Genomic DNA, 23,714 nt, shown 5'->3' with positions numbered 1-23,714 from the left:
AAAAAGAGCAAAAAGTGCAACAAGAAAAAGGAGAGACAAAAAACCAAAGATGTACCCTTTCATCGTGACTTTCACCACATAATTTCAATTCAACCTCATGGGTCTGCTGCTCTTCAATTTGAGCCATCAACTTATCCCTTTCCTTAGTAATTCTAAGAAGCTGGTCTTGAAGTATCTGCCCATGGAAAATACGTGATTACATAGCAGCAACATGAATCTACAAATCAAAGTTTTGATCTCTTTTGACAAACACTAATTAATTAAAATAAGTTTATTAGGTATTGACCAAAGAAGAAACCTGGAGTTCATCTATCAGAACTGATCTCTTATCTGAATCTTTGACTTGATTTAAGAAATATTCCTTTTCTTTCTTGAGCACACTCAATTCTTTCTGCAGCTTCTCTACATCCTCGCAAGCATCATGATGATTCAAAGCAAGCATGTCTAATTTTGACTTTAAATCCTGCAGTAAGACTTAGTTAAATAAGGCTGGGGAGGAAATCACAGTTAAATGCAGTACAATCAAATGTACTTTCTGTTGCCAAAGAATTTTGAGAACAATATAATACTACAGATGAACTTACTTCTTCAGACCTTTTGCTCTGATCTCCAGCCATTCTAAGCTCATTTCTTAGCCTCTCATTCTCTAAGGATTTCTCCATACTGAAGCCCAATTAATAATGAACAGTAAGACTGTTGTTTCCTTAATTGGTAAATAAAATAATTTGATTTGACCCAAAAGGAGAAAGTCATCAACTTGCATTTTTCTTCTTCATTCAGTTTTCTTTTTGGTTGGCTGGGCTTTTCTGGGGCATAGAGTTGTGGGTTGAATTGGAGATCTGGGGGCAATTATAGATTCCTTTTTTTTTTTTTTTTGTTAAGATAACTGGGGACGAATAGGTTCTAGGGCGCACATAAATCTAAATCTAATAGCTAATTTTCTTACATAATTCATTTAAATTTTTTCAATAATTTAAATGCTACAATATTGGAGATGCATGCCAAGAATTATAAGCAATGTGATTGACAATATATATCTTAGTTCTTTATATATCTTTGTTCTTCTCCTCTTAGCTTATCTCCCATATAAGAATTATCTGATAGTGATGTTCTCCTTTATCTCCTTCTATGCCTTGTCCCACTTTCTCTTCATATCTGCATCTTCTACTTGTATGATTCTGAGTCCGTTTGAGAATTCTTTGGCTTTCTCCATTTTCTAATCCTTGCTTCCTAACATTTCTCTATCTATCTCTCTGTTGATTCTTCTCTGCTACTTCTCTGACATCCTGGTTTTCTGCTAAGTAGGGATGTAAATGGGTCCCAATTAACCTCATTTAAAATCCTCTCAGTTAAAACTAGTATGGAAATTCATAATTGGGGGATATAGGCATCAGGCTTAATTGAATTAGTTACTAAAACAAGTATGCATGTCTTTTCTATTGCTACTATGTTTGCAAGACTTTATCAAAAACTATGGTTGAAATTGATTCTATGCATTGATAAATATTAATGTCCTCAAAACAAAAATGAAAAAGGGTGTACAAAATTTAAATTTGCATAGATATAATGACTAGGTTCAACTAATCTATATGTTTGCTCTACTAAAAATGGTATCTTGAAGGAAATGCTCTTGTGATCGTACTTGGGAAGCTACTTAATGTCAGAAATGGCCAGGAGTTCGGAACAGCCAGGGGAATGGTAATTAAGTTGTAGCAATTGATGACATCACTGAAAATCAAAATGACAACAAAACCTGCACGTCTTCTCTAATTCTGCAATTTGCTCAGAGCTTACTAATCTTTCCCCAAGGGCTTTGCATTCTCCTCTACAGGATGCCAACTCATTTCTCACCTGAAAGTCATCAGCAAAACATACAAGAGATCAGCTAGTAAGCAAAGAGAAGAAATAGTTTCAGATCTATTCATTGTCACCCATTACCCAGAAATGATGTCGTTTTTGCTGATGTGTCCGTTATTGGACACATCAGTCGCCGCATCAGCCACCACGTAAACAGGGGCACACGCTTGCTCAATCGAGGATAAAATTGAAAGTTCAATGACCAAATTGAAGCAAATGTCAAATCAAGATAAAATTGATGTAAAGTTCAAGCTATATTTGTCTATTCGGCCTTCTTTGAATCATCCTTCTGAGTAGTCAGTTGTAGTTTATCTTGGACAGCACATTTAGGGGACAGTGTTAGACGGAGTGTGTTACCTAGAAAAAGAATCATGTCTCTAGGCAGACCTTTGGTGAGAATATCAGCTGTTTAATACTGTGTAGGAATGCATATGATCTCCACCTTTCTATTTTCAACTCTCTGACAAAGGAAACATCAATTTCAATATGTTTGGTGCGTGAGTGAAGGACAGGATTCTCAGCAATGTTTTTGGTTGGCTGCACACGAGATTATAGGAGTCTAAGAGGAATAGCCCAATTCAGTGAATAGAGACTTTAGCCACAAAACTTCAGTAACTCCTTGTTCAAGAGCTCTATATTTAGTTTCCCCAACTGACCTTGCTACCACTGACTGTTTTTTGAAACTCCAAATTAGGAGATCATTACCAAGATATACACACAGTCCACTCGTGGATTTTCATGTTACTCTACACCCAGCATGATTTGCATCTGTATAAACCTCAATAGATAGATTAGAGGGAGTGAACAATAGTCCTAATCCAACAGTCCCCTTCAAGAATCTGAGCAATCTTTTACAGGCTAGTCAATGTTGTTGTTTAGGAGAAGATAAAAATTGACTGATTTTATTTACCACAAAAGCAATGTCAGGTCAAGTGTAAATCAGATATTGTAGTGAGCCAACAATAGTTCTATATAAAGATGGATCTGAAAACATTTCACCATCATCTGTCATAGGAGTCCCCAAATTAACTGGTGTGAAACATGGCTTGCAGTCTTGCATACTAGCCCCTTTCAACAAATCAACAGTATATTTGGATTAAGATAGAGACCTTTGTTGTCCCTATAAGCTTCAAACCTAATAAATAATTCATAGACCCAAGACTTTTGAGAGCAAAATGAGTGTCCAAATCATGAACAAATACTTAAAGTCCTAGGATCTGAACCAGTTATAAGATTATCATCACATACACAAGAATGAACAGAACAGATTCCTATTGTTTCTTAATAAAAAGAGAAGCATCAGAAAGTGCTCTCACCAATCCCCTGTTTTGGAATGTTGTCCTAAGCTTTGCATACCAAACACAAGGGGCTTGTTTAAAGCCATGTAGAGACTTCTTTAGTTGACAGACATAGGAAAGATTTTCTGAGCTAACAAGGCCTTCAGGTTGGGACATGTAGACTGTTTCAAACAAATCTCCATTGAGAAAGGCATTGTTCACATCAACTTGTTGAATATCCCAACCAAACTGCTAAGGTAATAAGAACACGTATAGTAGGTGCCTTTACCACTGGATTGAAGTTTCAACATAGTTTATACCGGGATTTTGGTGGAACCACTTAGCCACTAACCGAGCTTTAAACTTCAAAACTGGCCCATTTGGATTGTACTTGATATGAAACACCCATTTACAGCCAACAAATTCATGTTGAGAGAGTAAGGAACAAGCTCCCATGTACCATTATCTTGCAAGACATTAAACTCCTCTTGCATAGCTTTAACCCACCTAGGATCCAAGAGAGCATCACTACTTCAGCTAAGTTCTACGGCACTCACTAGAGCAAGAGGTGAAGTGGCCAGAAGTTGTTTGGTTTTGAAGCGATTGATCATAGGATGGATAGAAGGAAGAGATTGTGGCTTAGGTTGCTTAGGTTGTGGCTTAGATGTTGTAGGTAATGTGGAAAATGAAGGAGAACTCTGTTGCAGCAAAGCATGCATACAAGGTGAAGAAGGAGCAGGAGACTGTACTACTTGAGGATTAAGAGAAGAAAATGAGAAAAAATGAACTGGGAAGGCTACGAGAAGAAGAAGAAATAGACTGAAGTAGATGGAAACAGGGTAGGAAAAGGGAACTTGAAGGATTAAACTGAACATGTCATGAAACATAAAGTCAACCCGTGGGATGTAAGAACACGTACCCAGCTTGCACATGACTATATCCAATGAAAATACATTTGGTGGAATGAAAATCAAAATTGTGTTCGTTGTGGGGTCTAAGGAAAGGAAAACAAGCACACCCAAAAGGTTGAAGGGATAGGTAATTGGGTTGCAACTCATCTTAATTTGAGAATTATATTTAATAGTTGCAACTACTTTGTTAACACTTCTCAATAGTCCCCATCATGAACCATTCAGTAAGTCTCTTGATAGGAACAATGCATAACATCCTTGGGAATACTTTTTGCAAATCCTAGATGTGTACCTTAGAAATTTCTGAAAATAACACATCACTTGCATCACCAATATAAAGTATGCTACAGATAGCTTTTACAACTAAATAACATAGTAATAGTGATAAATTAGAAATCAAGTACGAGTAGATTATAATTTGGAAGCTTTGCCTTTTCAAATGTTCAATTTTAGGTAAAATTGTTCAGATCATAAGTAAAATTGCAACTTTCTGATATTAAATTCAGAAAATATATTTAAAGCAGCAATCTTTTGATAGCCATATCAATTTTCTTTCTCACTTATGTCAACATATCCATGCCTCATTCCATGTCTATGGTCCTAGGCCTCTAGAATGACACATTCAATGTCTAAAGTAATCTCCTGTATTAGCTATCAAAACTGACTGCAAGGAGTTTCTCATACGGACTTTACATATGCATGGATTTGATTGTGTTTAGTAATTTTTTTCCCCTGTAAATGTGTTCAGTAATTTACTTCCCGCGAGCAGCCGAGGCTAATTTGGTACTACGAAGCCCCAAAACAGAATACTGTATGATTTAAAAATTGCAGTGTCTACACAACTTTTTTCAAGATATAGATCTTAGCAAATAGTAAGTCCTCGTGGATAATGATAAGCTCAGACAAGAACAGAGTAAATCTTTCCAAGAGATGCTGATATATTCTTCAACATTTATTTAAAGATTAAATTTTGAAGTACCTCTGACAGTTGTTTAGATAAAGACATAATCTCAGCATGGTGTGAATTTGATTTCTCTTCTATGGCTTTGATGGAAGCTTTCTCCTTAGCAGACCATATGACCTTCTCTTCCTCCATTGCCATAAGGGCTTCAGTAAGTTGCTGCAAGACATAACATAGAATCAGGCAACTGATGGTACACCAAGATGCGGATTTTCATTGAAGTCTCTAAGTTGCACGGTCCAACACTCAGCTTTACCATTGCCAACTCTTCCTTTTCTTCAACCAACATCTTAGTAGAAGTTTCCAGATTCTTGTTATACGAACTTGATTCTTCCAAAGATATTTGCTGGAACAACAGAGAAATAAACAATGACAGACTGAAAAAATGGAAGCAACTTGCCGAACTACTTCTGATAATATGAAAAGAAAAAGTTCTAAATAACTAAGAAATTAGACATCACCAAGGACAGGTAAAACATGGGAAACTTACAAGGGCTGACACCTCTTCCCGCAATTCATTCAGTTCTGAATCTGAAATATTCAGAAGTTTGGATAAGGCTTGCAGGTCTGTAGCCAAACTTTCAGCTCTAGAAACAGCCATTTCCTTCTCCTCATTCGCTGTAGCTAATTCCTCTTCCAAAGAAGCAATAGTTGCCTCCATCTCAAATGCAAGGACCTCCAGCTTCTTGTAATCATCCTTAACAATAGTAAATTGAAAAAAAAAAAGTCAAACTCTGCAACTCACCAGAATCTCACATATTTCACTACTGAAAAATGGGAAGAAACATCAAGACTTTTGCTTGCTCTGATACCATGTTGAATTGTTAACTACCATCTAATTTAAAAGTTTAAATTGTTGGATAGAGGGTTAAGTTTATCTTCTATACTATTAATTTACTCTCAACAGGGTGATATAACCCTACAAGCTTAAGAGTTCAGTTATTAAATTTCTAAGCCCTAATCTGGGTGTTGAGATTCCAGTGACCAAGCTATAAAACCACAATGACTCTCTGCCAACCCACACAGAGCAGGGAGCCTCATGCACTAGGGACAACTTTTTTTTAAAATATATTTATGTCCTAATACACTACATCACCCACCCAAAAGCCTGAGCTGCTGAATAACATGGCCATCCTCTGTCTAAATGTTCAAACCTAGAGTCCATTAGATCACTTCTATTCTTTGTTTAACATGCTGCAGATTTCATAGATTTTCCATGTGCAAGATCCATCAGACACATGACATAATCTATAAGTAAGACTTCATGCATATTTAAACCTCCACATTCTTCACCACCATATGAAGAAAAATCCAGGCGAAGCAACACTCACAGCAAATAAATGATGTTGATGTTAACACAGCAGACGGTGAATTGTACATCTATAATTACACATGCAGCAGAAGCTGTTTAAAATGAAATCCACAAGCTTTAAATAGCATAACACATCCAATACACTTGCTTTCCTCAGCTAGCACATATGCACAAAACCATAGGCCATAGGCATATTTTAGACCACTTTACAGAACCAAACATGTGACTCCCACCACACAATTTAAGCATAATAGCTTTTGCTTTCTGGAGATAAGTACCCATGAAAACTAGGAGCTGTTTCTCCATACCACTTTGCCTCTACAACAGAGAATTTTAAGAGGACTTTTAAAAATAATTTATTTCTGAATGTCTAACCGAAGCCCACTTCTTTATCACCTGAAATGTCTGGTCACAGGAAACAGCAAGACCCTTTGCCCTTTTTGGATCAAATAAATTTGAACCCCGGTCAGCAACCACATCGCATCTCCTCCCAACAAGTGACTCGCGTTTGGTGATATCTCGTTGAATAAGAGCTTTTTGGCTATGAAGTTTCTTTATTTCTCTCTCTGCACACGCTTTCTCACCCTAAATTTTGGTTAAAATGTCAACCAAGAAATTTTAAGATAAGTGCCACATAAAATCAAGGCAGAAGCTATTAAAACCTCGAGTTTAGTTTTCTCCTGGAGGGCATTCTTAAGCTTGGATTCAGTCTCTCTCAACTTTGCTTTTGTTTTCTCAAGATCTTTTCTCATATTCTCCTTCTCTCTAGCCAGGGATGAAGATGATAAACATGATATTTCCTTATCAAGAGTTTGAATTTGGGAAAGGAGCTCGGACTTTGCTACATCATGCTGTTCAGAAAGTTCCTATAATAAATGTGAGCATGTCATTAACAAAAAAAAAATGTGAGCATGTCAAAGACAGACAAAAAAGTATAATAGACATGAAAATAACATTCTTTCTTAGACAAGTAACATACAGTTAATGCCTTAGCAGAACTTTGAACATTTTGTCTTAGTCCTTCTATCTGATTCTGAAGATCTACAGATTGATTGTGCAAAACAAACTGCAATCAACCATCCAGAATAAAAACTCATTAGAATTTCTTATGCGATAATAATCACAGATATCACAGGGTAGACAGCTGCACCTTCTCATTCTCAAGTTCACCAACTTTCTGCTGCATGCAAAGATGCAATTTCTCGTGGTTACTAACAAGAGATTTTAGTTGAATCAAGTACTGGCATGCCAAAGACTTAAAGTCCTGCATCTTAAAATCATCTAAAAATGAGACTATACAAATAAATGGAATAATAACTACACAAATTGAGTAAAAGGATTTCATTAGTGACCAAGAAGGATCACCCACAAAGAATAGGTTCAGAACAGAAGAAAAACTCTGCAAAGCATCATCAACAACTAAGGAGACACTGTCAGCTAGATTTCTTGAGCTTTGTACTTCCAATGTTATTTCTTCAACTTCCATTATTAGCTTTGTCATGAAGTCAAAATCAGCCATCTAAATTAAGGTAGAACAAGATAAGTTTCACATACTCAACCAGGATGGAATTAATATGATGACATCTTATATGATGAACACGCGAGAACCATAAAAAAAATGTTTAAAAAGAAAAGGATGCTACATCAGTTGTTTTAATAGATTCCACTGATGCAAGCTGTTTGCAAGCAATTTTAGCGTCCTCCTCTGCATTTAAAAGCTCTCTATAAAGCTGCAAGAAAAATAACACCACTAAGAAACAGAAAGAACAATAAGCCCAACCAATTGCAGATACAGCAAACCTCAGAATGCTTGCAATGAACATGAAACTTGCCACATGAAAATGTGAAGCAGGCAATAAAAAAGTCACAAATTGAGAAAGGTGAGAATCAAGTGAATCTTCCAAAAAGAAAACCTGAAGCACAGAAACTGAGCACGATCACTGTTGACAGCAAGGAAATGAATAAATGAACAAGATCAGAGTGGAAGAGGTGGAGCAAGAGAGAACAAATTGCACAGTAGCCTTTATTCACCTGTTGGCAGAGGAAATGCTACAAAATATACGCAGACATGCTCCTATCAAAATGCCTACTCCTAAAGAAAATTAAATTAAAAAAATAAGCATAATTTTAACTGGAAAAATATCAGGAAAACAAAAGAAACCAGATTGACAATTCAATAGTTTCACTTCCCTTTCAAGACATTATCAATTTAATAAAAATAAATCTTTGATGATTTAAAACTTTTTTTCAGAAACTATAGGAACACAATTTGCAAAAACTGACGAGAAAGAAAGTCAACCCACCCCACCCTAACCACCACTCACACACACAAAAAAAGAAAATAAAGGTATAAAGAAAACAAAAATAACACATAAATAAATAAATAAATAAGACTATAAATATAGCTTAATAAATAATACAACTGAAAGAATGATAAGACAAAATCTTTCATACTTGAATTAAGAAATGGGATCAGACCATCAAGTGCAGAAGTAGTGCATCATAATCCAATTCACGATTGGTCAAAGCTCCTTTTCAATTAGCCAAGCATATATTCAACAGTTGAAAGCAGTTGGAAGCCAAAAATTACTGTGATTTTGTGCTAACATAGTACAGCCACAAGCTGAACAAGCAATGCACTATTACCTTCTCATACTTCTCCATGGCACATATGTTTTGCTCTGTTGCTAACTCAACAACACTATCCAAATTTTGCTGGCTTGAAGATTTCTCCATCTCTAACAAATTAATCTGCAGAACAGGCATAAAATGAAATAGTGCCAAACCAAGTATACAAAAGTTCATAGAATAACAGAATCAAAGAGTTTGTTATATAAATCAAAGATTGAGAACCTTTTCCTGGAGTTGCTTGATAACAAGAATAGCCTCTGCCTCCCTCAAACTTTTGCTTACATAACCAGGAACAGTACTTTGATTAGGATATAAATCGGTCTCAGTCAACTTTCTTGTTAAGTAATCAATTTGTATCTCGCTCATAGTCCTCTGCCAGCAAGAATCAGAATCGTGAGATTCTACAGCATGTAATCATTTACAAGAACACAAGCAACAAGACTATGACCTGAGCTTCAAATTTTAGAAACAAATCTTCATAGTCTGCTTGAAAGTCTTCTAACTCATTGCTCTCCTACCAGAGAAACAATTACTAGGTAACAAAATTGAAACAAGGAAACCAAGGGAACAATGATGAACAAGAAAATAAAGAGGAAAAAAGAAATGCTACATACAACAAGTGAGCTTTTCTTCCTGACCGGTGCTTTTTTCCTGCTAGTAACATGTAATAAAGTGCGTGGATCTGGAAGCACACACCTCTCATCTCTGTTATTGCTACACTCTTCCTCTAGAGCGAAAGAGTTATTCGTGCCTTCTTCATTTACTAGTTCTTCAAAAGGAAGAAGTGGTCCCACATAACATTTTGATCTCTCGGGTTTCAGAGCAGATGCCTTTGCATGAACTTCTGAATTCAACTACAGGGCATGAACATTAGATTCTATGCAGTACGCACCAAAATATTGGATACTTTTTAATTGAAGATAAAAAGTATTCATGTTTTAGGTACAGCTTATATACTTATGCTAAAAAGTAATTCAAGAGCAGCCTGACTAAGATAAAATTTAAAAATATATAAATGATTGTATATGTTCATGCTAGAAATTTGACTGCAACCAGAAAGTTCTAAATGTAAACATGGTTGAAACTGAATCCTTACAAGTCAATATTGAAGTAAGGCGTAGAGGCAGCGAAGCATATTATGATGAGATTTTAACCCAACTCCCAACAAAGCCCCAAAAAGAGGTCAGGTAAAAATGATCTCTTTCAATCATCAAGCTTCAGTAAACCACATGCTATGGTGCAGAAATCAATTTAGAAGGAAGCTACTCCCAACTCTGACTCATCTGAAGTAAAGAAGAAAATATAATAATACAGCAAAGAGAAAGCAGTTCGCACTCTTCTATAATATTACATGCCATCAAGTTTCCTCATTATCTCATTTGTGATACTGTAGACTTAATTGATTCACAACATTCTTTGAATGTATATTGGAGAAACGGACAGTCAAATTAATCAATCATACAAACAAGCATTTTGGGCCACCTTATTACTTTTTGTCCCACCAAAGTTATAATCTCTACAGAATTTAATTCAATATATCCAAAACCTTTCCCATATAAGAACCAAGAGGAAATAAAATAGAAATAATATGACAAGAATCGAATGTCCACAATACATGTCATTCTCATTGTCATCAACAATAAACAAATTGCTCGCATCCCAGCCATCAGCCAATTTGTGCTTAATGTATTTCCTGCACTTAGTGTCAACTTAAGAAAATGAGTCTGCTGCTTGAGCACGTTTAAAACATCTTCAGATGAACACAATAAAACCCATTTACTTGACAGTCAACTCAGTATTTATTCTTAACCTCATTACCAGCGATGAATTAGTAAAAAGAGGATATTTCATGATCATTGTCATTCTGCCCAGTGAATAACTTCTTGGATTGGAACCATTTATGTGTACATTTTATCATGCAGCTGCTTGTAGCCAGTAACCACTCACCTTCCCAAGAGTCTCCCTTGAAAGATTACCAAAGCACCAAGTATCTCGCCTCTTCCCCTGCAGCAGCCAGAAAAATTGGGCAACAGAGAGATTGAAAGTCATGAAGAAATATACACAGGCATGTGTGAGTGCGCCTATATGTGGGTGTGTTTAAGTAGATAAAAGAGGTATGCACAGAGAAGAGAACAAGTGCAAGAAAAAGAATTTAAAACAAATAGCATGGTATGGATGATATGGGATGAATTTTAAGAGATTCAGTTATGAGCAAATGAAAGCCACTTTACCTATCAAATAAACTATGAGGTAAGGGTTTGAGGAGATGTGAACCCTCTAAGAGCTACTTGGCTACTTCTTCAAAGAAGACGACAAACAAGGAGTCTCTTCTAAAATTCTCTAAGCTCAAATCTAGAGTTGGACATGATCCAGGCTAGCCAAACATGATTTTTTAAAATAACTAGAAATAAAATTTCTTGAATCAAGGCCAACTCCACATGATATCAAACATAATCTCAAATTTCTAAACTCAGTACAGAATAATTTGGAAGAAGCCCAACCCTGCCTGTCCTGTTCACAACATGATGTGAGTTGACTTGACATTGAATTCCGGGAGGAAATGTTATGCTCCAATGCAGTAGTTGAATAGTTGTCAACCAAACAGCTCATGCCCACTCGTCCATAAAAGTTTCCCGTTGTTCACATGATTTCAGATATCAACATCAAGTTATATACCACATCCACAACTTGTCCAGGATTTGTTTTATATATATATATATATAAAAGTTTCCAACAAGAACATTATTGGTAATCCAGTTGCATGCCATAAAAGAAAAGATAGCTTTTCAGATTCCAAATAATAGGAAAACCATTGTAGTAATCTATGTTCTTTTTTGGTTCACAAACGTCATTGTGTGAGACCAGCAAGAGTATCCACCCTATTCAACACTAACTACTGAAAAAAACATCTTCTCCGCATTTCAATCACATCTAAGTGCAGACTGAGTGCTTTAGTCCATTCTCTGACCGGAAACTAGAGGTGTAAGCCCCCAGGTGTTGCCAGTGCTTCCATATAAAGCTGATTGAACTGATAATGGCTTTCAACAGCTGAGATATCACAGCAAAGCTAGAAAGGAAATTGAGAATTTAAAAGTTAAAACCTACCAGTGAGAGCTTGAATTCTTTGTAAAACATAAAGGAGCAATGAATGATCATGGAAAGGCACAGAACACAACATGAGATGACAATATGCAAAGCTGTGTTATGGGCTAAGTCGAGTTCTAAACTTCTTCCAGAGTGAGGCATGTAATCAAAGTCAAGCCTAAAATTCTGCTGATCTCAGCTGTCCGGGCATCAATGTAACACCAAGGCCTATAATGCTGAGGTTTACCAATCTCTGACCCCACTCTGTTCTGCCAACAATTTGGTTAACCACACATGAGAAAAAGAAAAAGAACTACAAGTCCCTGAAACTCAACACAACTGAACAAAAGCAGAAGCATTCATAGACACCTAGACTTTCTGATAAGAAATTTTGAGTTATGTCAGAATTTAGATTTTGTTTGAATAACTTAAATTTTAAGATAATGTTTAAAAACAAGGAGGGTAAAAGTTGGATTTCACCCCCTTGTCAAGACCCTAGGTTTCAAATCCTGGATTACTAGTTGACAATCGAGAAAAAAGAAAGAAAGAGAGATAAAAGAGACAATTTAGGGAGCAAACAAAGAAAAAAACAGAGGGAAATAGAGAATAGATAGAGAGAAAATGAGAGAACTTCAATTAACTTCTTGATAATCCTGAATCTAAGTGGCATAGCTTTATATATGGCTATCCATAACAGTTATTTACGGCAATTACTTGATATTTGCAGCAGTTATTTACAGCAGCTTTGGTATTTACAACAGTTATTTGGTTATATTGTTAACAGATTCTGCTAACAGTTGTAACAGTAAAATAAAACTTCAATTGTTGCTTTCTACAATTCTACTATCTCCTAATTCTTTGAGTCACGATATTTCCTTTTCCTTCAAAATTTTCTTGTCCTAAAGAAAATCAAAGAAACTAAGCAACTCGAGGAAATTGAGCTAGGAGATTCGACGGAAATTCCCAAGTTTTGTTATCCGGGTGCAAATGGATCCATAGAACAAGTACTTGAATAAGGGAAACTTGGTTCTTGTAGATGCTTCTTGAATATGGCCTTTTCTGTCAATTACAATAGAAAGCCTTCTCTGTTGCCTGCTTAACTGTTATAGGTTGTAGCATCTTCACTGTTAGCCTAAGTTCTTCACCAAGGCCACTTATAGAACTCAAATCAAAATATGCTTCCGAAAGAGAGGGGTTGGTAATGATCATTAGTGATTTAAGTTCTTAAAACTTGGTTTGATATTCCAAAATTGCTCCAACCTATCTCAACTTATTGAATTCTTCTATAACATTAATCATTTTCTTGTCCCCAAATCTGTTGCAAAATTTTTCCACAAAGTCCTGTCAAACATATTCTTCTCTAAGCCTCACCCAACCTTGAAACCATGCATCAGTTGCATCGTTCAAGTAGGCTGAAGCCAGGTTAACCTTTTGAGACTTTCCTATGTTGTAGAACTGAAAAAACTTCTGGCATCTCCTTACCCACCATCTAGGGTTCTTGCAATCAAACATAGGAATCTCCAATTTTAGCATAGGAACAACACTATGAGTATAGGAATTATTCACTGAATTGTTTTCCATCCTTCTATCATTCATCCTATCAGCCATAAACTCCCTGTCATGCATATTTTCAACTTCTATTACAGGAGCTCTAGTTTGTTTGAGATTTAAGCCATTACCTTCCAAGATTGGATCCCCATTCTCCTTGGGCGGAAAATCCTCTAGTAGGCTTAACTATGGAATCTTGGAAAACATCTGCAAGATTCCGTCCAACCTCTTGGCCAAACCCTCCATCGAAGCATCCAGCTTGTTTTCCAAAGATTGAATACTTTCCTGATTCTTACTTGCCCTAGACTCTAATGCTTCCATTCGAGTCTACAAATTGGTCACCAGGGAGTTAACCCGGTTGACCTGCGCCTCCAATTGTTTCATTCGAGTACTATCCACTATAGCTCCAAAACCTATAGATGTAGTTTTTTGAGAATAGCAATCCAAGAACCAACTACTCTAATACCAATTGTCAAGACCCTAGGCTTCGAATCTTGGATTTCTAGTTGACAACCAAGAAAGAAGAAAGAAATAGAGAGAAAAGAGAGAATTTAGGGAGAAAACAGAGAGAACAAAAGGAAACAGAGAATAGATAAAGAGAAAATGAGAGAACTTCAATTAATTTCTTGATAATCCCAGATGCATAGCTTTATACATGGCTATACACAACAATTATTTACAACAATTACTTGATATTTACAGTAGTTATTTACAGCAATTTTTGCATTTAAAGCAGTTATTTTGTTATATTATTAACAGATTCTGCTAATAGTTGTGACTGTAAAATAAAACCTCAACTGCTTTCTACTATCTCCTAATTCTTCGGGTCATGACACCCCTCAGTGCCCATCCTCGAAACATCTTTGAGGACAATCATTGTCCAAAATTTTATAGCTCTTGTGATAAGATTTTAGTCTATAAGTAGGTATCGATGATATAAACAATTGGCATGGCTGAGTTTGAATAAAATCATCTGATCGTCTTCTCTCTCGAGTCTCCCTCTTCTTCTTCAAGTCCTTTACTTCTTCTTCTCCCTTCCCCCAACTTCTTTTCCCTCTACTGCCTCTGGTTTCCCTCTCCTCCTCCTTGTTTCTACACCTTCTTTCTATCCCACATCACCTTCCAACTACTATGAGGATTGAGATTTGAAGTAGGAAAAGAGTCATTATATGCTAGTGATAAAGATGCAAAAAGAATAAGTAGAGCCTATGTCCAACAATTATGGACTTGTCAAATACAGGCCCATAAAAATATGTTCTAAAATGTACAGATGGACAAATGGAAGAGTAGGTAATAGAAGGCACAAACCTAGCACAAAACTAAAACAAAAATGACTACACAAAACTATTCCAAGCCCTAGAACTCCTTTCTCTGGACAGACCATTGTTCAGTTTCATACTCTTACATAATCATGTTAAACTTGGTGGGCTTTTCACCCATTGACAAAAATATGTAATATAAGAAAAAAATAATAATAATCCAGCAAATTAACATATGGAGAACAACACAACGGCCCCATTTGGCCTTGAGGTGAGGTGAGTGGGTTAAGGTGAGGTGAGTTTGATTACATAAAAGTGTTTGACAGAAGATTAAAGTTGAATTGAATTAGAATGGTATGACTAAAAAGGATGTAAAAATTATAATTACATATAAATATGCATAAACTAATAATATATAAATTTTATTATGACATATAAAGTATATTTTAACAAATCTTTGTATAATTTGATCAAGTTGAGTTAAGCTATGTTAAATGACTAAAAATGGCATATAACCAACTATTGGTATATTACAAAAAGGATTACTTATGCAAACTATCTTATTTAAAAAATATATTTTAATAAATTTGTCTATAATTTATAATTACAGAATATCTAATTAATATGAAAAATATTTATTTTAACAAAAGAAACAAAGAAAAGAAATAAATTTGGTTAGGGTTTTTATAGGACATAAAGGAAATTAAAATTTGTATTAGTTCTTTTAAAAGGGTAAAATGGGTATACTGAAGGAAAATTTTATAACTCACCTCAACCTCACCATTTTGGTGAGGTTGAGTTTAGCCAATCTGAACTCAATCCAAATGAGTTGAGTTGAGAAATTTGTAGTGTTACCAAACACTCAATTTTGTAGTTAAGGCTCAAACACAACTCGACCCACCTCCCACCTCAATGCCAAACACCCCCAATATTGTAGTTAGTAACTCAGAAAAGAACAACAAAATAGAGAGGGGAAAAAAATCAAGAGAAATACAAGCTGACAAGATTTCTACTACATGCCTTCTTCTGCTGATCGCATTTGTCATCCCTATTTGAATACAACACCATTGAACTCAAATTCTCAATCTTCTTGGCTTGTTCTTGCAGTCTCTTTTCTCGTTCAGCTTGGGCTTTCTTTTCCTCCTCCAACTCCATAGCTATCCTCTCCCGCTCCAGTTCAGTCTATAAAGGAAGAATTAGAACATTTAAGGTATACAACTCTTTATTCCAAAGGAAAATCAACAAACTGAAAGACAAACCTGTAATAATGTATTCCGTAGATTGAGAATCTCCTCTTCAAAATGTTCTGAATGTGAACCCTTGGATACAAGAGACAGATTTAACAGTTGATACACTGAAAAGTACAGGTACAAGATAAACCATACATAATAATATATTATCTTCACACTTTCTTTTTTTTCAAATCAGCAATGGCTACCTGCAGTTTGGCCTTGAGCTCCTCAATCTCTTTCTTTTGACGCTTTAGCAAAGCAGCATCTGTCAAGATCTGCCATTAAAATTTTTAACCCATTGAGATTTCCAAAGTAAATGAGAAAGACAAGTTAATACTAAGAAAAACGTATTCCTGATCTCAAATGTGCATAGTTCTAACCAGTAAAAAATATCTTGGAACAAAAAAATCAAAAAAGATGATTGAGAACAATTTTGTTGCAATAGCATAACCTCATTCACATGAGCACAGTTTGTCACACGCAATGCTCTACTTGCAAACTGGAGACTACTTTTAGTCTCATCAGCATGAATCTGCATCAAATTAGCATGGTCAGGAAGTAGAAGAAAACTATGTATAAGTAGCACATATCAGAACATGTACGTATCAACTAGTCACAAAAGCAAGGAAAAATTGAAAAGTAAGCTAATTTGGTGCCAGTATATATTTCCATTCAGACATGGTAACAAACAATAAACTCACTTTTAGGTAAACTCGGATCCTTGTGTAATTGTAAACTGGAAAAACAATCAAGTAATCAACTGTTGAGAATAAAATAATAGTATAAAAGATAAATTTGACCCTCTATCTAACAACTTAGCTTTTAGATCAGACGATGGTTAACAATTCAACATGGTATAAGAGAAGGCATAGCTCTTGAGTTCAAACCTCACCTCCAACCCACTATTTAAAATGTTGCACATTGTGGGACCAGTTATCAATGAAGCTTGGCCACATGTGAGGGGGTGTGTTGATAATAAAATAATAGTTTAAAAGATAAAATTAACCCTCTATCTAAAAGCTTAACCTTTTAGATGAGATGATGGTTAATAATTCAACATAAACAATGTTAAATTTTGAACAAACACCCAGTCACATGGCCTCATTTGTTAGACTTTGCATCAAATAATACTATAGGCAAGGAGCTGGAAGCTGGTAAAACTGTTCAAGCACTATTTTAGCGTAAAGCATTGAAAGATATCCATACCATCAATGTTAGAGATATGAGACTTCCCCAACCCCCACAAACCTATAACACTATGAATGCCCATTTTAAGCAAGGAAAAGCAAGAAGCATTTTTTTTTCCATATTACACACGCACAAAAATAAAGAAACAAACCAAGGAGAGAAACTATTATATCAATAATAAACATGAATAAAAGGCTTAGGAACAAGCTCTTGACCTTACCAGTGAAGAAAGGAAGAGAATGATAATTTCACTTCTATAGCAGACAGCTATGAGTAAATTTAGGTAAAATAATTTATTAATTTTTCTTTTACATTTCAGTAAAATAGAAAGAAATAGAGAGTTCTTAAAAAAAAACGTAAATCCTGAAATTATACGGCGGTGAATTGTGTCCTTGAACCACATAAAATCTGTTGGACCATGAACACCCTCAGAAAAATCAATCAGCTGGCCGTCAAAAATTCTGCCAATCAACTTTCAAGTCCCACTTGACAAAGCAAGCTTATAATGGTTCATTCATTTAGGCCAAAAGTAAGCCTCACACATCAAACCATGAGTTTGTAGCTACCAATCACAAAGCAAATGGCTTAGTTTGAATTTGATTCCCCACTTTGTCAATGAATCAATGACCCAAGACTAACTTACAGAAATGTTGTTATCCAAGGAGAGGAAGAAATGGGAACCCGAGATGACAAATCACTAATTTTTCAAACCCAAAATAAAAGCATTCTGGTAGGAGGTTTACCATCAGGAAGGTTTCCAAATGACATATTTTTCTTGCCCCCTATGAAGACAAGACATCTTGAGGAAAACACGTGAGATAAAACTTCCAAGTGCAAAAAATACTTTAACAAAAAAAAAAAAAAAATAGGGGAAAAGGACAAATAAAAGGGATAGTGAGTGAAAACACTTTTGATAACTGATAGAATATGGACAGCCAGAACCTTCGATTGATATTAAATGAAAGTATTTCTTCTGTCAGAAATCTTTGAGGAAATGAGCATGAAAAACAGAAGAAAACATAAAAATAAAAAAACTCAGAATTTCAAGTTGATATCACATGTAAACATGGATTCACATATTTGTACAATCATCATCCTTCTTAGGTAGGAAAGAATTTCAGTGAATCATGGTACAGTCGTCTACGAAGTGTCACCTGAGCAAGGGTGATATTGCATATGATTGCGGTGTTTGCATTTCCCCCTAATGCAGGTTGTAAAATGCGTGTAAGTTTACTGTCTCGATAGGGAACATGACCCCTGCATCAGATATTGTTTGATGTATATCAGCAATAGGATAACAAATACAAAATAGTTTTCTGAAACTAGTGCAGAACCTACCCTTGGCTCTCAGCACCTTCACTCAATTTCTTGATTACAGTTCCAAGGGTCATCAAGCTCTTATTAATGTGGGAACCCTCTTTCAAGCGAACACCCTCTGCACCAGTCTTTGCAGCACGCTCTGAACCAGCAAGATCCACTAAGTTCTGGCAATAAATACCACATCAAAGTAAGAAAGAGAAAACGAGCACAAAAGTGTATATCAACCCAAATGATTGATGATCACCAAAATTATTAAATTATATTGCGAGAAGAGGTAGAGTTGCACAATACATACCAGAACAGATACACGGACTGCATCACAAGAATTGCTTGCATCCTCATGTTCACTTCTCTCTCTACTCTCAATTATCTACGCAATAGAGAATAAGGGGGATAATATTGCACATTAATAAAAGTGAGGAGGACATAAGGAATAGTAACTTTACCATGCGGAATATTGTATGCGACCTACTACTGTATATATTCATGTTTGTCTCCCCAATATGCCGGTGAGCTGTAAAGTGATATTCAAAGGAGAGGGAGGAAAAAAGAAAAGATGTTAAACCAATATCATTTGCTTATACCTGTAAGATCTAGAAGTTAGCACAACCTGATGAAAGAAACTGACAAGGCTGAAAAAAATCCATAGTTAGAAAAGCAAATCAACATGCATAATGTCTGAAGTTTCTGTAACATTAACAGAAAAAAATTGCACGAGTACGAAAACATTAATTTTACCAGAAGAACAGAAACCCAACATGTCTAGCTACAGTTGGCACCCTAAAAAAAAGGTCCCCTCATAGCACTCTGGGTGTATTTCATTTTTGGGTGGAGGTGAAGAGGTGCTGAAGTGCCCTTAAACACTATCTTAATAAGAACTTGACAGAAAGAAATGTACAGAAGCTTACATTCTCCAAACTCCATAAGTTCAAGGACTTGCTCAGGTGAGGCAACAATTTCTTCTCTTAAACCAGCAACAAATATCCCCCGCTTCATATATGAAAGAAATCACCAAGTATTTAGCGGGATATCTTTTTGAATATTTATCCAAATATCATTACAGCTTAAACCATAGCAAGCCTTACCTCAATGCTTTCATGAATCTGCAATTTTCGGTGCTCGGGAGCTAATAAATCATTGATCTCCTCATTGTATATCTCCATATAAGACATTCTCAAAAGAAACTCCCGGTCCATATCCTAAGAATGTTAAGATTATGAGTGCAAACAATCAATGCAGAAGTTATTTCGACCTCACTTCTTTAGGTACAAATAGTAATACTATGGTGATCACACAAAGATTAACAAGTTTACTGGTATCTCGATAGAAGACGTTGTAAAATGGAAAGTCCATTATAGAAAGAAAATACAATGTGTTTTAGTGCAGTCCAGCAACTACCATTTTGAGGTCAAAACAATAAGTAAAATTAAAAAGTCACTAGACGACCATTAGTGTTAAGTGAAAGGCCAACTAACAATGGGATTCCCCCATGAGTAGTTCAAATTGCAATGGCTATAAAATTAATACTCATCCTATTGGTAGATATTAAATATTAATCTTCAGTTTTCCTAGTTTATAAAATAATAATATCTCTGTAATGCCTTAAAGTGCACAAGCACAAAACAAAAGTGATATATAAGAAAACTGAAATAAGTAATTAATAAATGCAAAAGGTTGAAATAGTTCTGCCTACCTCATGTATGATATCGAAAACATCGCTTACAGCAAGTGGTATAACTCCAGGCTCAGAACTGGATCCTCGCATAGTATGTGTTTTTCCACTGTTAGTTTGTCCATAAGCAAAAACAGTACCTATAAAATGGCAAATATTGCCTTCAAACACTCATAGGAGAAAATTGGGAGAAGGGTTGCATTTCCTGAGCAGATATGAGTTTTCAAATAAATTTGCTAGCTAAAACTATAGATTTTTATAAATTAACAGGTAACAAATTGTTAATCTGGATCATTTTTCATATTAGTATCTACTCTACACATGCCCCCTTAAATGTGGTCATATTTCAATGCATAATTGGCAAAATACATGCAACTATTCAAATATGAGTTTGGTGGTAAGGTTTGAGTGCAAAATACTATGTTAAATCATTATCCAATACCTCTTTTAGAAACTTAAGTTGTTAGAGAGACAAATAACTTTATGTTTTGTATTAATATTTTTACTCTAAACACAAATAATACAAGCATTAATACCCTTCAAAGCAAAAGACACCACAGATAGAAAGGCCTTAGGATCTATAGTTAACACCTAATTAGCAATCAAGAATGCCATGCTTTGAAAACAAACAAATAAGTTCTACACAAAATGGAAGGACCAAAGCAGAGAAAACTATTTTTGGCATATAAATAAAGTTCTAAAGCATGGACATACATGTGTGAGTGTTGTACTTTAAAAAAGGTAGACCATGATCTCATTCCATCTATTCTACAACTTTTCTCTTTTCTTTTTCCTATACTTATTAGGCTATTCTTCCTCTTAATAGCAATAATGTGCCCAACATGGGCCGGGCAGACTAGTTATAGACTGTTCTATGAGAAAATATGATGGCCACTAAGATTAGAGTGAATAACCTCACAAGGTGAGAGGCGAAGTGGTCTTTGAATGTGAGAGGCAAAGAGAGAAAAAGTACAATAAAAGCCAAGAGAAAAGCTAACCAGTAGTGACTTCAAACAAAATGCATAAAAACAACAATATATTGATCCAACAATATGGGGTTGGCTGCATGAATTCTAGCTCACCAATCAAAATTTCTATGGGTTTATCTTCTATAAGGCCTTTATAACCCATATCATACCTAAAAGTCTTTCATCAAGTTTTTCTTAGCCTTCCTCTACCTCATTTGCTAAAGACTTGATTCATTCCATCTACTATCCTTGTAATATCCTCTATTGGTCTTTCTTCTAATATGACCAAACAATCTTAATCATATCACGTGCATCTTTTCTTCAATAGGAGTCACTACGACCTTATTACGAATAATTTTATTTGTAATTTTTACTTTTTCTTGTATATTGTATTGCAGCATCCTCATCTCCATTACGTTCATATTTGCACATATTAATACTTTATTTCCCAGCATTCCATGCCATACAATACAACAAAGCTAGTCTTGTGGCTATCTGATAAATTTTTTCTTTTTTCTTTAACAAAATCTTACTATCATACAAAATGCCATGTGCACTTTTTTCTATTTTAATCATCTGGCCTTAATTCTAGGGGTAACATCCTCACTAATGACTAATCTCACAATCTTCTTGGATGATTGATCCAATAAACCTAAACTGGTCTATTCTTGAGATAACTGGATCTTCAAGTTTTATCATGACATCATCCACACTTTTTTTTTTTTTACTAAACTTATAATCCATATATTCAATTTTTAGTATGCTTGGCTTGAAACCTCTAGATGTACTCCTCTATACCTCAAGCTTAGTATTCATGCTTCCTTCAGTCTCATTCAAGTAGCGTACATGAAGGTACCTCCATTTGGATGTATTTAGTGAGTTCGTCCATTACTGGAGCAAAAAGACAAGGACTCAATGCAGAGCTGTGATGTAATCCGATTGTAATTGGAAAATTTTCAATATCTCCTCTACATGTTCTGACGTGTTTCTGCTCCATTATACGTGTCCTTAATAATATGCATATATACAATTCCAACTCCTTCCTTCCCAATAACTACACATATGGATTTATATTTACGGCTGGTCCCAACTCCGCATAAGGGAATCAGGTTAGTTAGGTAGCTGCCAGCCAACATAAAACTTGTCCGTCCGCTCAAACAGCATAAATTCTAGCCAAATGGAACGCACAATGAACTAAAAAGGAGCAAGCAAAAGAAGAGCGACGTTTACGAATAAAAGAGAATTGAGTGTACCGTTGAATCCACGAACAGCGGCGGCGACAATGTCTTTGGTCCGAGACTCGTAAACCTCTCGAGTCTTGCAGTCCTCTCCGAATATCCGATCTACAAATGGCACAAATGTTACTTTTCAGAGAGAGGAACGAAGGCAGTATATCTACTGAGAGGGAGGGGGTTTCTGCAATACCAAATTCGAACTTGGAGATGGAGGGGTGAGTAGGGAAGCAGATGGAGTTGCCGGAGATCCGCCAGGGGCTTGTCTTTGCTTCCTCGGGAGAGAGCGGCCTCGCCCTCACCGTCACGTGAATTCTCTCCATAGCTGAGAGAGCGAAGGCAAAGGAGGGTCGGCACTCGGGATAGGAGTGTGGAGAGGATTTTGCCTTTCTCGGTTCCTCTAATTTTCCCGCCTTCCTCTTTCGCGTTGCGGAATCTGGAAAAGGGATTTTACTGAAAGAGCCCCCGCCCCCCGCTCGCTTTTTTATTATTTGTTGAATAATGATAATGATATAACGATATTCCATTATTAACACAAGGATAATTTGAATAATTTTGTCATTTTAAAAATAACCTAAATGGATTGTAAGTTTTTGTTTTTTTTTTTTTTTTTTTTTGGTTTGAATTGTATGAGATAAAAATAATATAAATTCATTATAATTATTATTTATTAAAATTATTTTATCTTAATTACATTTGAACGAGTAATACAATATCTATAATGTTAATTAATTTCTTAAAATTATATCAATACTTCAAATTTATGCAAAAAAAATAATACTTACATTAATATTATCAAATCAATGCTGTCAACACATAAAATGAAGTTTTTATTCATAAGAAACTAATAAAAATAAGGCACTTAGTGGAATATAAATACTTAAATAGAAGTATTTTAATTTTATTATATTACCGTCACTAATTTTATCTTGTTAAAATTTGTATAGAATATATAGTTGTAACGTTTTATTCATAAATGAATCTCAAATTATTTTGTATTTTGAAAATAGTTTATTATCAAGCAACGTGTTAAAAATTTATAAATTATATAACATGGCACAATTACATTAATAATAGTGTTAGAATTTAACTCATAAAATACTACCAAATCTCTATATTCGGCAATACAAACACCAATTCCCTCTTGATTAATGAATTACACTATTTCATCTTGATATTTATCTATGTTATATAAGTAAATACCATATTTTATTGTTATAAAAACTTTATTAAAAAATGTTTTTAAAAATATTTTTTAAAAA

At 35.2% G+C, this 23,714-nt stretch overlaps 1 protein-coding gene across 3 annotated transcripts in view; it reads right to left on the bottom strand.

The window, feature by feature from the left end:
• Nucleotides 1-22,870, bottom strand: part of LOC127790770 (kinesin-like protein KIN-7O) — a 37,821-nt gene extending 14,951 nt beyond the window's left edge. Inside the window, exons 1-31 of one of the 3 annotated variants that reach the window (XM_052320434.1) lie at nucleotides 22,646-22,870; nucleotides 22,474-22,563; nucleotides 20,274-20,392; nucleotides 19,666-19,779; nucleotides 19,489-19,570; nucleotides 19,027-19,094; nucleotides 18,876-18,950; nucleotides 18,599-18,744; nucleotides 18,415-18,517; nucleotides 16,524-16,604; nucleotides 16,279-16,347; nucleotides 16,100-16,159; nucleotides 15,861-16,022; nucleotides 10,897-10,953; nucleotides 9,564-9,803; nucleotides 9,398-9,463; nucleotides 9,172-9,321; nucleotides 8,965-9,069; nucleotides 7,962-8,048; nucleotides 7,688-7,837; nucleotides 7,469-7,582; nucleotides 7,298-7,384; nucleotides 6,981-7,184; nucleotides 6,715-6,903; nucleotides 5,497-5,703; nucleotides 5,263-5,352; nucleotides 5,025-5,165; nucleotides 1,754-1,851; nucleotides 585-663; nucleotides 299-463; nucleotides 56-175 (exon numbers count right to left, since the gene is read on the bottom strand). In XM_052320434.1, coding sequence (XP_052176394.1) covers nucleotides 56-175; nucleotides 299-463; nucleotides 585-663; nucleotides 1,754-1,851; nucleotides 5,025-5,165; nucleotides 5,263-5,352; nucleotides 5,497-5,703; nucleotides 6,715-6,903; nucleotides 6,981-7,184; nucleotides 7,298-7,384; nucleotides 7,469-7,582; nucleotides 7,688-7,837; nucleotides 7,962-8,048; nucleotides 8,965-9,069; nucleotides 9,172-9,321; nucleotides 9,398-9,463; nucleotides 9,564-9,803; nucleotides 10,897-10,953; nucleotides 15,861-16,022; nucleotides 16,100-16,159; nucleotides 16,279-16,347; nucleotides 16,524-16,604; nucleotides 18,415-18,517; nucleotides 18,599-18,744; nucleotides 18,876-18,950; nucleotides 19,027-19,094; nucleotides 19,489-19,570; nucleotides 19,666-19,779; nucleotides 20,274-20,392; nucleotides 22,474-22,563; nucleotides 22,646-22,775 — 3,648 coding nt within the window. In that variant the 5' untranslated portion in view covers nucleotides 22,776-22,870. Of the gene's footprint in view, nucleotides 1-55; nucleotides 176-298; nucleotides 464-584; nucleotides 664-1,753; nucleotides 1,852-5,024; nucleotides 5,166-5,262; nucleotides 5,353-5,496; nucleotides 5,704-6,714; nucleotides 6,904-6,980; nucleotides 7,185-7,297; nucleotides 7,385-7,468; nucleotides 7,583-7,687; nucleotides 7,838-7,961; nucleotides 8,049-8,964; nucleotides 9,070-9,171; nucleotides 9,322-9,397; nucleotides 9,464-9,563; nucleotides 9,804-10,896; nucleotides 10,954-15,860; nucleotides 16,023-16,099; nucleotides 16,160-16,278; nucleotides 16,348-16,523; nucleotides 16,605-18,414; nucleotides 18,518-18,598; nucleotides 18,745-18,875; nucleotides 18,951-19,026; nucleotides 19,095-19,488; nucleotides 19,571-19,665; nucleotides 19,780-20,273; nucleotides 20,393-22,473; nucleotides 22,564-22,645 lie in introns of those variants that run through there. The other 2 variants (XM_052320435.1, XM_052320436.1) reach the window with 2 other exon arrangements.
• Nucleotides 22,871-23,714: the final 844 nt, after the last annotated feature.

This window comes from Diospyros lotus, chromosome 14, assembly GCF_014633365.1.
Source record: "Diospyros lotus cultivar Yz01 chromosome 14, ASM1463336v1, whole genome shotgun sequence".
NCBI lineage: Eukaryota > Viridiplantae > Streptophyta > Magnoliopsida > Ericales > Ebenaceae > Diospyros > Diospyros lotus.
The sequence above is the reverse complement of the archived record's forward strand: the minus strand, read 5'-3'. Positions and strand labels throughout refer to the sequence as shown.